Here is a 13,300-nt window from a genome sequence, read left to right on the forward strand (position 1 = left end):
TGTCTCGTGATATACTCCAAGAAAAGGATTTTACAGGTAAGTATGAAGAAAAAATCCTTTTAGTAGCCTCCCTGGCGGTATTCCCGAGTGTGGCTCGGGGTTAAAATTCAGTACCATTAGCGGTAACCCCGAGCCACACTCGGGATCGCATTGCAGGATCCTGGGGCGGCGTTACTTACCTTGTCCCTGGGATCCTGCGATGTCCCCCGCAGTGTCCGAGGGCTCCGTCCTCCTCCGAAGCCTCTCCGTGCCAGGCTCCGTTCCCTGCGAGCGGCGCGACGCACGGGGGCGGAGCCTGGCGGCAAATTAAAAAAACTGTCAAAATCATAACACATACAGTACTGTAATCTTACAGATTACAGTACTGTATGAAATGATTTCACATCCCTTTTGTCCCCAGTGCTCTGGCCCATGCCCTGCATGCAGTTTTACATGATATACACTGTTCTTTCTGCCTGGAAACTGGAGATTGTCCATAGCAACCAAAAAGTGTTCCTTTACGTCAAAAGTGGCTTTAGACCAGCTAGAAAACAGCGATAGTAAATTAGAACACTTGCAGAATTGAGCGATAGTAAATTGTGGGGAAATTTATTTTATTACTATTTTTTTAAATTTTTTTTAATTATTTATTTTTATTTATTATATTATAATTTATGTTTTTGTGTTTCAAACTTTATCATACCCGGGATATCTACTAGACTCTGGTTTGGACAGATTTAAGTGTGTTATTGTTAAGATTTACAGACCTACAATATAAAACGCCAAATTTCCATGCCAAATAATTGTACCGCTTTCAGCACCTAAAATCCGAAATAATCATACCGCCAGGGAGGTTAATAGGAAAAAAAAACATTTTTGACTGGACTTCCACTTTAATTTTGCAGGAAAAAGCATATGATAAATGAAGATTACTTACACATTTTTAACATCTTGAAATTTTGTCCGCTGTTTCTGAACATCAGTAGAGATGTCCGGAAACACTAAAATTTGCGAACCACCAGTTGGTTAATCTCTCTTATCCCTTGCCTGGTGAAGAGCTCAGGGTAGGTTGTTACTATGAGATGGAGGGTGAGAGGGAACGCAATGAGCTCCGTCTACCACAAATAAAGGTGATAAAATGTCCTTTCCAAATGAATTAAGTAACCAGTCTTCAATAAATTGGACTGGATTTCACCCCCAGCCTTCTCTGGTATACCCAAATTTTTGTACAGTGGGTATAGAAAAGAATCACCCTCCTTTTAAAATAATCACACTTGTTGCTTTGCAGCCTGAAATGTAGAGACCTGGTTTTTGTTTTAGCCAGCTGTATTTACTACTGCAACCAAATGAAATATATAACACCAACATGTCGTAGTTCTGTGAGTACCTGTGTATTGTCTTGTTGAGTACCTGTGTTTTGTCTTGTTGAGTATTAGTGACAGGAAGCTAGTTGTTAGGTAATTTGGACAGGGTATAATCCTCATTAAGTTTAATAGGTATGATGCCCGGCGGGTGTGGAGAGGCGACTCGTTTTACATCTTGCGGCATGTATGCGTTCCTTGATCATCCGATCGAGGGTGAATACTGCTGTGCAAAATGTAAGCGCATTGTTTCCCTGGAAGCCCCGGTTCTGAATCTGGGGAAACAACTGTCAGCACTGAGAAGTCTCTCCATACTAATGGAGAGCCAGGAACGTACACGGCAGGGGCCAGCACAGAGGCGGGTGGAGACAAAGACTTGAAAGCACTAGCAAAGAGTAGATGGGTGACAGGAGGGTAGAGGGGGAAATGATTGGGGAAGTTAACAAGTGGCTGAAGAGCTGTTGTAGTAAGGAGGGGTTTGGGTTGCTGGAGGACTGGGCCGACTTCTCAGTCGATATCCGGTACTATAGAAGGGACGGACTGCACCTAAATGAGGAGGGTGCAGATCAGATGGGAACAAAGATGGCCAAAAAGTTAGAGGGGTTTTTAAACTAGGCCATGGGGGTGGGGGGGGGGGTCTAGAGGTAGAGATAGTCAGCGCGGAACATATTCCAGAGGGTAGTATTGAGGGCATTAGTGGTAGGTTGACCAAAGCACATAAACCCAAGGTAAGTATAGTAGTGAGTCCTAGTTGCAATCTCGGAACACCCAATAAGAGGATAATATGCGACCAGTCTAAACTACGTGGCATGTTCGCCAATGCCAGGAGCGGCGGACATGATGGGTGAACTAGAGATACTGTTGTACGAGGAGGGTTTGGATTCTGTGGGAATTTCAGAGACCTGGTTCAACAGCTCTCATGATTGGCTGGCAAACATTCAAGGGTATACCCTTTATCGCAAGGATAGAGTGGGTAAAAATGGGGGAGGGGTATGCCTATATATCAAGAATATATATATATATATATATATATATATATATATATATATATATATATATATATATATATATAATATATATAAAATATGTGTGTGTGTGTGTGTGTAAAGTGAATGTGAGAAATTACATCACTAAGGGAGCTAGGAAGGAGGTGGAATCCTTATGGGTAGAGCTCCAAAGGGATGAAGCTAAGGGGAAAATAATACTGGGAGTATGCTATAGGGAGGAACCTAAGGGAGGAAGGGGAGACAGATCTCCTATCACAATTTGGATTAGCAGCAAGGACGGGAAGTGTTACAATGGGGGATTTTAACTATCCAGACATAGACTGGGCGGAGGGAACCGCGCATTCATCAAGGCTCGCCAGTTCCTAAATGTCTTGCAGGACAATTTTATGGGTCAGATGGTAGACGCACCAACTAGAAATAAAGCGGTACTGGATCTACTGATTACCAACAATACAGACCTGATCACAGATGTGGAAATATGGGACGATTTAGGTAACAGCGTTCACAGGTCAATTGGCTTCAGTATAAATCGCGCAAATAGGAAACATAAGGGGAATACAAAGACACTGAATTTCAAAAGAGCCAACTTCCCTAAACTACGAAAACTTGCTAGAAGGCATAAATTGGGATAAAATCTTAGGAATAAAGAACACGGAGGAGAGATGGGTTTGCTTTAAGAGCATTATTAAATAAGGGCATTAGTCAATGCATACCATTGGGTAATAAATTTAAAAGAGTGAACAAAAGTACTGGATGGCTTAGCTCCAATGTAAAAATGTATATAAAAGCAAAGGAGAAGGCCTTAAAAAAATACAAGGTTGAGGGATCATCATCAGCATTCAGACTTTATAAAGAATGCAACAAGAAATGTAAGGGTGCGATAAGGACGGCTAAGATAGAACATGAAAGACACATAGCTGAGGAGAGCAAAAAAATCACAAGATTTACTGTAAACAGTAAAAAAAGGGAGGACAGACCATATTGGCCCCATAAAGAATGAGGAAGGACATCTGGTTACAAAGGATGGGGAGATGGCGTAGGTATTGAATTTATTCTTCTCCTCAGTCTTCACGAGGGAATCGGGGGGCTTCAGTAACCAAAACTGCAGAGTTAATCCTCATGACACATCACAGGAAGCACCTCCATGGTTAACAGAGGACAGAATTAAAATTAGACTTGAGAAACTTAACATTAATAAATCACCAGGACCAGATGGCTTGCACCCGAGGGTACTTGGGGAACTCAGTCAAGTAATTGCCAGACCATTGTTCCTAATTTTTATTGACAGTCTACTGACTCGAATGGTACCAGCTGATTGGAGAAAAGCCAATGTAGCACCAATATTTAAAAGGGGGCCCAAAATACATCCCTGGGAATTAGACCAGTTAGCCTAACTTCAATAGTATGTAAACTCTTGGAGGGGATGATAAGGGACTATATACAAGATTTTAGTAATGAGAACGGTATCATTAGCAGTAATCAGCATGTATTCCTGAAGAATTGTTCTTGCCAAACCAATCTATTAACCTTCTATGAGGAGGTGAGTTGCCATCTAGATAAAGGAAGGCCCGTAGACGTGGTGTATCTGGATTTTGCAAAAGCATTTGACACAGTTCCCCATAAACATTTACTGTACAAAATAAGGTCCGTTGGCATGGACCATAGGGTGAGTACATGGATTGAAAACTGGCTACAAGAGCGAGTTCAGAGAGTGTTGATAAATGAGGAGTACTCAAAGTGGTCAGGGGTGGGTAGTGGGGTCCCCCAGGGTTCTGTGCTGGGACCAATCCTATTTAATTTGTTCATAAACGACCTGGAGGATGGGGTAAACTGTTCAATATCTGTATTTGCAGACGATCTAAGATAAGCAGGGCAGTAACTTTTCCGCAGGATGTGGAAACCTTGCAAAAAGATCTGAACAAATTAATGGGGTGGGCAACTACATGGCAAATGAGGTTCGATGTAGATAAATGTAAAATAATGCATTTGGGTGGCAAAAATATGAATGCAATCTATACACTGGGGGGAGAACCTCTGGGGGAATCTAGGATGGAAAAGGACCTGGGGGTCCTAGTAGATGATAGGCTCAGCAATGGCATGCAATGCCAAGCTGCTGCTAACAAAGCAAACAGAATATTGGCATGCATTAAAAAGGGGATTAATTCCAGAAAACGATAATTCTCCCGCTCTACAAGACTCTGGTCCGGCCACACCTAGAGTATGCTGTCTAGTTCTGGGCACCAGTCCTCAGGAAGGATGTACTGGAAATGGAGCGAGTACAAAGAAGGGCAACAAAGCTAATAAAGGGTCTGGAAGATATTAGTTATGAGGAAAGGTTGTGAGCACTGAACTTATTCTCTCTGGAGAAGAGACACTTGAGAGGAGATATGATTACAAATACCATACTGGTAACCCCACAATAGGGATAAAACTTTTTCGCAGAAGGGAGTTCAACAAGACTCGTGGCCACTCATTAAAATTAGAAGAAAAGAGGTTTAACCTTAAACTACGTAGAGGGTTCTTTACTGTAAGAGTGGCAAGGATGTGGAATTCCCTTGCATAGGCGGTGGTCTCAGCAGGGGGCATTGATAATTTCAAGAAACTATTAGATAAGCACCTGAACGACCGCAACATACAGGGATATACAATGTAATACTGACATATAATCACACACATAGTTTGGACTTGATGGACTTTTTTCAACCTCACCTACTATGTAACTATGTCAGGAAAAAAAAAAATCACTGAGTTGGAAAAAGGATCATCTCTCTTATGACCGTATTTTGTTGAACCACTTTTGCTTTAATTACTGCCTTTAGTGCACTTTCACACTAGGGCGGGGGGTGTTACCGCTGTAATAGCGGCACTTTTTCGGCCGCTAGTGGGGAGCTTTTAGCCCCCACTAGTGGCCGAATAAAGGGTTAAAAGCACCCCCCGGAAAGCGCTGCTGTTGAAGCTCTTTGCAGTCGCTTCGGCAGCAGTGCCCATTGATTCCAATGGCAGGGGCTACTGTACCGCCCGAAAGATGCTACTTGCAGGACTTTTCTTAACGTCCTGCAAGCGCACTGCCCCAGTGTGAAAGCACTCGGGCTTTCACACTGGGGCTGCGGGGGAGGCGCTTTACAGGTGCTATTTTTAGCCCAAAAGCGCCTGAAAAACATCCCAGTGTGAAAGGGGTCTTAGTCTGTTGGGATATGTCTCTACTAACTTCACAAATCTTGACTTTTCAATATTTGCCCACTCTTCTTTGCAGAAATGCTCAAGTTCAGTTAAAGTTGATGGTGACCATTTGTGGACTGCAGTCTTCAAGTCATTCCACATATTTTCAATGGGGTTTAAGTCTGGGCTCTGACTAGGCTATGCAAGAATATTCACCTTTTTCTCCTTTAACCACTGTGTGGACATTTTTGCTGTGTTCTTTGGGTCATTGTCATGTTGGAAGGTAAATCTTTCCATTGACAACTTTCTGGCAGAGGGCCCCATCCATTTTCCTTCTATCCTGACAAGTGCTCCAGTCCCTGCTGAAGAGAAACCTCCCCATAACAGGATATTGCCACCTCCATGCTTTACTGTAGGAATAGTGTTATTTGGATGGTGAGCTGTATTGGATTTCTGCCAGGCATATCGTTTGGTGTTGAGGCCAAATAATTCAATGTTGGTTGAAAATTGAATTATTTACTCAGTGTCCTTTGCAAAGGTGCCAGTAAAGTGCTCCAACTTTGCAGCCACCTCCTTTTGTGTATCCCCCTGCTGTCATTTAGCAGTGGGGGCTGAAGGGTCAGCAGCACCATCCTGTGCCTGAGCTTTGCAATGCATAACAACCGGATCCTCTTTATTACAATTGCATCTGGTCATATCCCATAGGTTTTCTTTAGGACAAGACACCCGCACAGAGAGTAGAAGCGCTGGACAGCTCAGAATAGACCTTGGACCTAAAGCAAGCTCACAGCCAAAAAGCAGAGCCTGCAGCGGGTAGACTTACAGGTGCTGCTGGCAAATCGTTAATCAGAAGCGCAGAGCAGGAGCTCCAAAGGCACTCACTACTGCTCACATTCAGAACCCGGCCAACCTGCCCAAACACTGATTAGTGTGACCTATGCTGCTGTCAGAATACTATAGCTCAGCAGGGAGTATTCCCCCATCCACATTGAGTGTGTGGATGGGGGAATCAAGTTTGTGTTTTTTTGTTTTTTTTGTTCAATCCTCTGGTTGAACAAAAACTAAATAAAAATCTCACACATCCATGGGCTGCCTGCCTTTTTGTCACAGTGACAACAATCACCGGGACAAATAAAGTAAATCCATCCACTGAGGATACATACAGCAATAAAAACCTGATGGGTGATCTAGCCTTTCCCCATTCCATACACTAACAAAATAAAAAAAAATTGAGCTTTAGTTAAACAATACAGCCAAAGCTCGTTTGGCTGTGGATCACAGGAGTGCAGTTCGTTCTGCACTCCTGTGACTCATTTTCAGCAGACAGCCGCTGAAAGTCTGAGCCGGCCACTTCCACAGCATAGTGCTCCAGTGGGCAAGGAGGGGAGCAGAGCAGAAAGCTGTTGACTGTCACCAGCTCTCTGCTCAGAAAGCTCTGAGAATTGAGCGATCGGCGGTGTTTGATTGCTCTGTTCTCCGTGTTAGAGGCATCGGGGGACAGATGCAGCATCGGAACAATGCTGCATCCAGCTAGGTAAGTATGATTCTACAAAAACCCAATTCCCATATTTCTCTTAGAAACTTTTAAAATGTGGCATTGCTTACACATTTAACAGAAAGATTACTCTATTAACATTATTAGTTTTGTTAGTACTGTATCCATATAATAATTACGTTATTATGCTTTTATATACACTTTAATAGGCTATATTTAGACTGTTTTAAAATTTAGCATAGAAATCATACCCTTTCAGCATTATTAATATCAAATTAATATCCAACACTTGAACAGTCTGTATACAGCCAGATCTTTGAAATCGCAGCATGTTAAGAGTTGTTTGCCTAATTGACTAATTCCCATAGTCAATTTCTATCACTCAGACGTTTGCATTATTTCTTGTGTTTTTGTTTTTTAGGCACATACTGTAACTCTGCCAGTGCCTGCTTTGTTGCCTCTGATGGGACCAATCTGAGATTATATCAAGCAGTTGTCGATGCCAGAAAGCTACTGGATGAGCTTTCAGATCCTGAGTCCTCTGTAAGTATTAATCATTTATAATCTTATTTCTTATTCATTGAGGGACACAGATATTCAGAAACATTTGGGTTATACTGCTTGCCTGCAGGAGGATTAGGACAAAAACAAAAACAATGACCAGCCTGGTATTATCCCTCCTCTTCCCAGCATTCCTCAGATTTTTTTCTAGTGTCCTAGGAGAATGGACGCTTGTTCTGCTGAGAAGAGTTTAACTTTTCTTTTTGCTAGCAATTTTTTTTTTATTCAAGGGTGCCTTTTCTTTAGCCACTTGACCTCCATAAGATTTACCCACCTTCATGACCAGGCCATTTTTTGCTAAACGGCACTGCGTTAATTTAACTGGCAATCACGCGTTTGCTTCAACACTTTACCCAAATAAAATTGATGTCCTTTTTTTCCACAAATAGAGCTTTCTTTTGGTGGTATTTGATCACCACTGGGTATTTTTTTTTTGCACTATAAACAAAAATGGCCGACAATTTTAAAAAAAAAAACAACATTTTTTACTTTCTGCGATAAAACATGCCCAATAAAAAAAAAAATGTAAAAAATCTAATTTCTTCATCAATGTAGGCCAGAATGTATTCTGCTACATATTTTTGGTAAAAACAAAAATCCGAAGAGGAGTATATATATTGGGTGGTTTGCGCAAAAGTTATAGCGTCTACAATCTATGGGCCATATACTGGAATTTTTATTTTATTTTTTTTACTAGTAATGGTGGCGATCAGCCACTTATAGCAGGACTGCAAAATTGCAGCGGATGTTCGGACACTGACACTTTTGATACTTTGTGGGAAACATTGACACTAATACAGTGATCAGTGCTAAAAATATGCACTGTCACTGTACTAATGGCTGGGAAGGGGTTAGACATCTAGGCTGGGGCAATCAAAGGGTAAGATTTTTGCCTAGCCAGTGTTTGTCTACTTTGTGTGGTGCTTTCACTAGGAGAACTAATAGATTTTCTTCCCTGCTTTGCAGGGAAAGAAAATCAATCACTTCCTCGATGACGGGACAGAGCTCTGCCTTGTTTACATTGGCAGAGCCCCCTTGTCCTGTGCGAACTCATGATGATCACCAGGTGCTGGCGGTAATCCATTGGCTGGCACCCACTGATCAACATCTGCTGTGTTTAATTCATAGCACGGCGGCAGCTTACACACGCCCCCTACCCGGAAGTGTCAGATTACGTACTGGGTATGTGATCTGGTGCAGCCGTGCCGGCTATATCTAGGTTATACGGTCAGCAAGTGGTTAATCAGGATTTCTTTACTAGCTGCTGAGATGGTCTCTATACACAGTTATCCAGATTGGGAGCTTGTCACCACTAGCTTTGGAGGCCCTACCTGGACCTTGCTGGATTGGACGATTGTGGGACTAGCCTGGAATGCAACCTTCAGGCATTGGGTTCAGCATTATGGTGTTTTCTAGACCGGAGTGTACTGTTGGGTATGAAGCTCTTTCCAGGTTCATAGGTTTAGCACAGTCCCTAGGTGTGTCACTTTATATGTAGTTATGTGGGCCGAGCAGCAGGAGCTACCTTGTTACCAGAGCTGCTGGTCACTGTTTACAAATCCCCACTTTTTTTTTAACAAAATAGGAGTGCTTTATTGAAAACAATTGTACAATATAAAGACATACACAATGACTTGGTACAATGCCTGACATATCCAGCGAATGGCAAACATAAATCCCCGCTTTTTAACGTTGAAGGACTGAGCGCTGAGTAATGGCTGCATTCCTTCCTGCCAGTCATTGTAGTGGGAGCACCTTCCCATCACTTCTTACTAAAAGTGACAAGTGAATATGGTTTGTGTCTGCTGCCCGTCCACAGTGATTTGGTCACCTTTGACCACCTGAACCCCTTCCTGCTACCAGCGTAGCTGCTCTTAAGCTGGCCGTAGATAGTTCGAATGTTGGCCGGTTCAGCAGGACCCGGCCAAGATTTGAGCCATGTATGGGCAGGCTGAATATACCTAAGTTGATCGATCAACTTGGGTACAACCAGCCTGGTGGATTTTACATGCGATTATTGCTAGCGGCTGTTATAGCTGCTAGCCATAAGCACTGAGTCCTCCTGGCGGGGACAGCTTCCCCCGCTGGGAGAACACAATGGCTCAGCAGGAGGGATTACCCTGTTAACGCTGTCTGTGTTGATGGGGAGAACGAGCTAATTTCTTTCCTGCAACCGGTGGTTGCAGAAAAGAAATTTGCTCTGTCTGTGGCCGGCCTTATTGATGTAATTCACACCACTTTAAAATTGGAAGATGAGCCTGCAGCTTCTACCCATACTGTTCCAAGCTTAAAGCGGGGGTCCACCTATCTATCGGTTTTTTTTTTTTCATTCACAAACTTTTCTTCTCAGCATTACATACTCACATATTGTGTGTAATATGTCCGCCTGTGTCAGATTTCGTCGGAAAGAATAACTTATATTATTCACTGCAGGCGGTTTCCATCTTCATTGTGGGCATTTGAAACCCACAAGCATTTATTTCCTGGATGTGGTGAATGCTGTGCTCCCAGCATTCACCGCTCGTTCCCGCACATGCTCAGTGGCATCTTGGGAAGCCTGAGACTAGCTCCCAGGAGTCTGGGAGAGGCTAGAAACACACCTACTCCCACGGGAGGAGAACCAGGAAGTGCAAAGAAGAATAGAAAAATAAAAGGTAATTACGGCGATTTAAATTTTTTTAAACGGCATGTCAGCATATAGGCAAGGAAGAGAATACATACAGATATTGTTCAAAATTTGGGTGGAACTCCGCTTTAAGCTCTTATAGAGTCCCCAGGACCTTTGCAGCGCACCCATTTCCCATCATCCTTTGCAGAGATCCAAAGAATCCTGACAAGCTGTGCATTCCTCACAAGTAAGGATGGGCTCGGGCGGTGTGCAGTGCTTCCTGGCGGGTTCAGTCCAAACACACCCAAGCCCATTTTTGCTCACAAGCGGCTATCAGTCCTTTACCCACTTGAGGAGGGCTTTGTTAAAAATTAGACTTCCCCTGCTGTGGATCTGGCAGTTTTTCTCCTGAAGAATTCCAGGTTTCCTATCACTTTAAATATTTAGTTTGGGCCAGCCGGGTTAAAACAAATTCTTACCATGCCATTTTCTGATTGTTTGAGAAGGAGAGGCGGGCAGATGATGTCACAAAATGCACAAAATGCACCTCTGGTAATGAAGAAACAACTTGTATTCACGTAAAAATAATACACGGTTGTTTCTGCATAGCCAAAATGCCGTGGAAGCGACACACTCTTCTGGCAGCTGAAGGGAAGACGACTCTACTTTGTACATTTATTGGTTATTTGTGGAATGTGGTTGTTGAGTCCATACTTTTATTTTTTGGTCCTAATTTTATATATATATATATATATATATATATATATATATATATATATAATATCTTTATGGTTTGAATATCTTATCTATCTCAATGGAACTCTTTGATTTTGAGCCCTGGAGAACAGTATATTTTTTTGTTTTTTTCTGTTATAACCAAGCTGGTCCAAATGAAATATTTAAAGTGACAGGAAACCTGGAGTTCTCCGATGGGACGTTTATATATAGCAGAATGGTTTTATTGGGACTCTTTCATGCATGTTCATCTGTTTCATTGCTGCTGAGGCTTTTGTATCTTTCTAAAATATGGCCCCTTTCACACAGGTGCTTCCATTTGGCGGACTCCTCATGCTCAGTGAGGGATCGCTCTGCTCATCCCCGCTGAGCAGGCGGATGACAGGTCTGTCTCCGCTCACTGTGCTGAGATGGACCTGTCAGAGCCCCATGCTGTGTGCAGGATTTTGTTATGGGAATTGCTTTGGATGCCAAGGAAAGCTTTGTTTAGGCATTTTCTTAACTAATTTTTAAATATACATAAATATTAGTCTTTTATTTTGAAATTGTGCTGGGTTAGGCCAATGCACATGCACCCCAGTTTGCCTTTCTCATCTGTGGGTTATCAGAACTGTAATTGGTTTGTTCATACATAAGGTTGGCTAAATCTTGTGTTAGTGGACAAATGCAGCATGCTTTCAGATGCATTTAGCTTGTATTTGAAATCAGTTTTCAATGCTTCAGAGATCATTCAAAGTTCCATCGCAAGTTCTTCTGACCTCTTTATGACCCTCTAAGCTGCATCAAGACGTTTTAAGCTGCTTTTGCATTACCTTTGACCAGTACATTGGTAAAGCATTTCAGGTGCAAACCGATGCCATGTACACAAGCCCATATTGTGCACACACTGATGCAGCCATAAAACAATAGCATTTTCCAACACTCATGCCCAGTAGCCAGGCAGAAAAGGATCGGGTAGTAAATTTCACTTCAGCGTCGTGCATATGCTGATTACGGTATTGATCTTTTTTTTGTTTTTTTTTCGTTTGGGGGGGGGGGGGGGGGATTGGTCTAATCTAGTACCATTTTATATTTGAAATAGATGTTTACTTTGGGATTTGTCTTGCACTTGTCTGTTGTACATGAAAATAATACTTGTTATTTTTATTACACTTTAGAAACTCATTGGTGAAGTCTTTAATATTGTAAGCCAACAATCTACTGCTCGCCCTGGCTGTATCATTGAGCTTGATGCTATAACAAACAAGGTATGTCAATCTGTACTGGTTTAGTCATTGCAGTAGGGAAATGCTGTATGTTTTTTCATAGTACCTCATAGTGGCTTTTAATTATTAGGTTGGTTACCTAAAAATATACATTTTATGTCCTTGTTTTGTCTGAGAGTTTTCTTAATGGCAGATGGTTGCAGTTAATGAAATAAGAATGGTTCACTTAACGCTCCAGTAACCGATCAGTGTACTATATATCTCTTAACCAATTTTGGACCATAGGTACAATAGATGCCCTAAAAACTTTATCTAAAGATGTTAGGAATATCTCTTACACCCCGGGGCTTCCCTGGGTGTATATGTCGCTCACGCTGGTCCCACTCTGTGTTGACAGAAGCCCTTGTCTGACTGAAGAGTGCGACTACATATTAACCACATGGGGTTGCCACTGCAACCATTCACAGAATACCTTGTATATTTTTCCACCGAGTACAGGGTTTTCTCTGATTGGGCGAGGTGGAGAGGCTGGGTGGTGACACCATGATTTTCACCTTGTCCAATTAGAGAACACCTTGTATTTATTGAAAAGACTGCACGGTGTTCTGTGAACCCCTGCGGTTACCATGCAGTGGCAAAGGCGCTTGGCACAGCACCTGCAAGATTGCTGCTATCACTGTAGTAGCGATGACTGCTACTGTGATGTGCAGCTTCCACGGTCCAAACTGGATCAATGTAACTATGCAATGAAATCATACCTAGACTTCAGCTTTAAACTTTATTTAAAACTCTGTTGATCTCAGTTGTTCCTGATTAACTGGCTTCTTTTCTTTCTTTAACAAATCTGTATTCATTGATTTAGTTGTTTACTGGGGCTACATTGTGTGGAAGGTGACGATGAGGTTAGGGGAATGGCTTCCCTCTTGATAGTTTTGGGATTATCTTTCAGCCCAGCCAGCTGGTATAGTCAAGTTAGCCCTGGTTCACACCAGTGCGATTTTGAAGTCGCGTTGCTTCAGTGTGACTTCAAAGCAGTGCGGTTTAATGTGCAGCTTCCTGATATCTGTGCAACCTCATTTAACAGATGTCAATGCAAGTCACACTGACATCGCACAGAAATAGTGCAGGAACCTTTTCAAAGTCGCTGCGACTTGAGTCGCAGCAATTTGAACAGTTCCATTGCCACAAAT

At 42.4% G+C, this 13,300-nt stretch overlaps 1 protein-coding gene across 9 annotated transcripts in view; it reads left to right on the plus strand.

The window, feature by feature from the left end:
- The window catches only part of DMXL2 (Dmx like 2), a 304,172-nt gene that overhangs the window by 118,151 nt on the left and 172,721 nt on the right, over positions 1 to 13,300 (plus strand). For all 9 annotated transcript variants that reach the window (XM_073618681.1, XM_073618685.1, XM_073618686.1 and 6 more), the window contains 2 exons: positions 7,423 to 7,544; positions 12,063 to 12,152. In XM_073618681.1, the coding sequence (XP_073474782.1) occupies positions 7,423 to 7,544; positions 12,063 to 12,152 (212 nt within the window). The remainder of the gene's footprint in view (positions 1 to 7,422; positions 7,545 to 12,062; positions 12,153 to 13,300) is intronic.

Source organism: Aquarana catesbeiana, linkage group LG03 (genome assembly GCF_042186555.1).
Source record: "Aquarana catesbeiana isolate 2022-GZ linkage group LG03, ASM4218655v1, whole genome shotgun sequence".
NCBI lineage: Eukaryota > Metazoa > Chordata > Amphibia > Anura > Ranidae > Aquarana > Aquarana catesbeiana.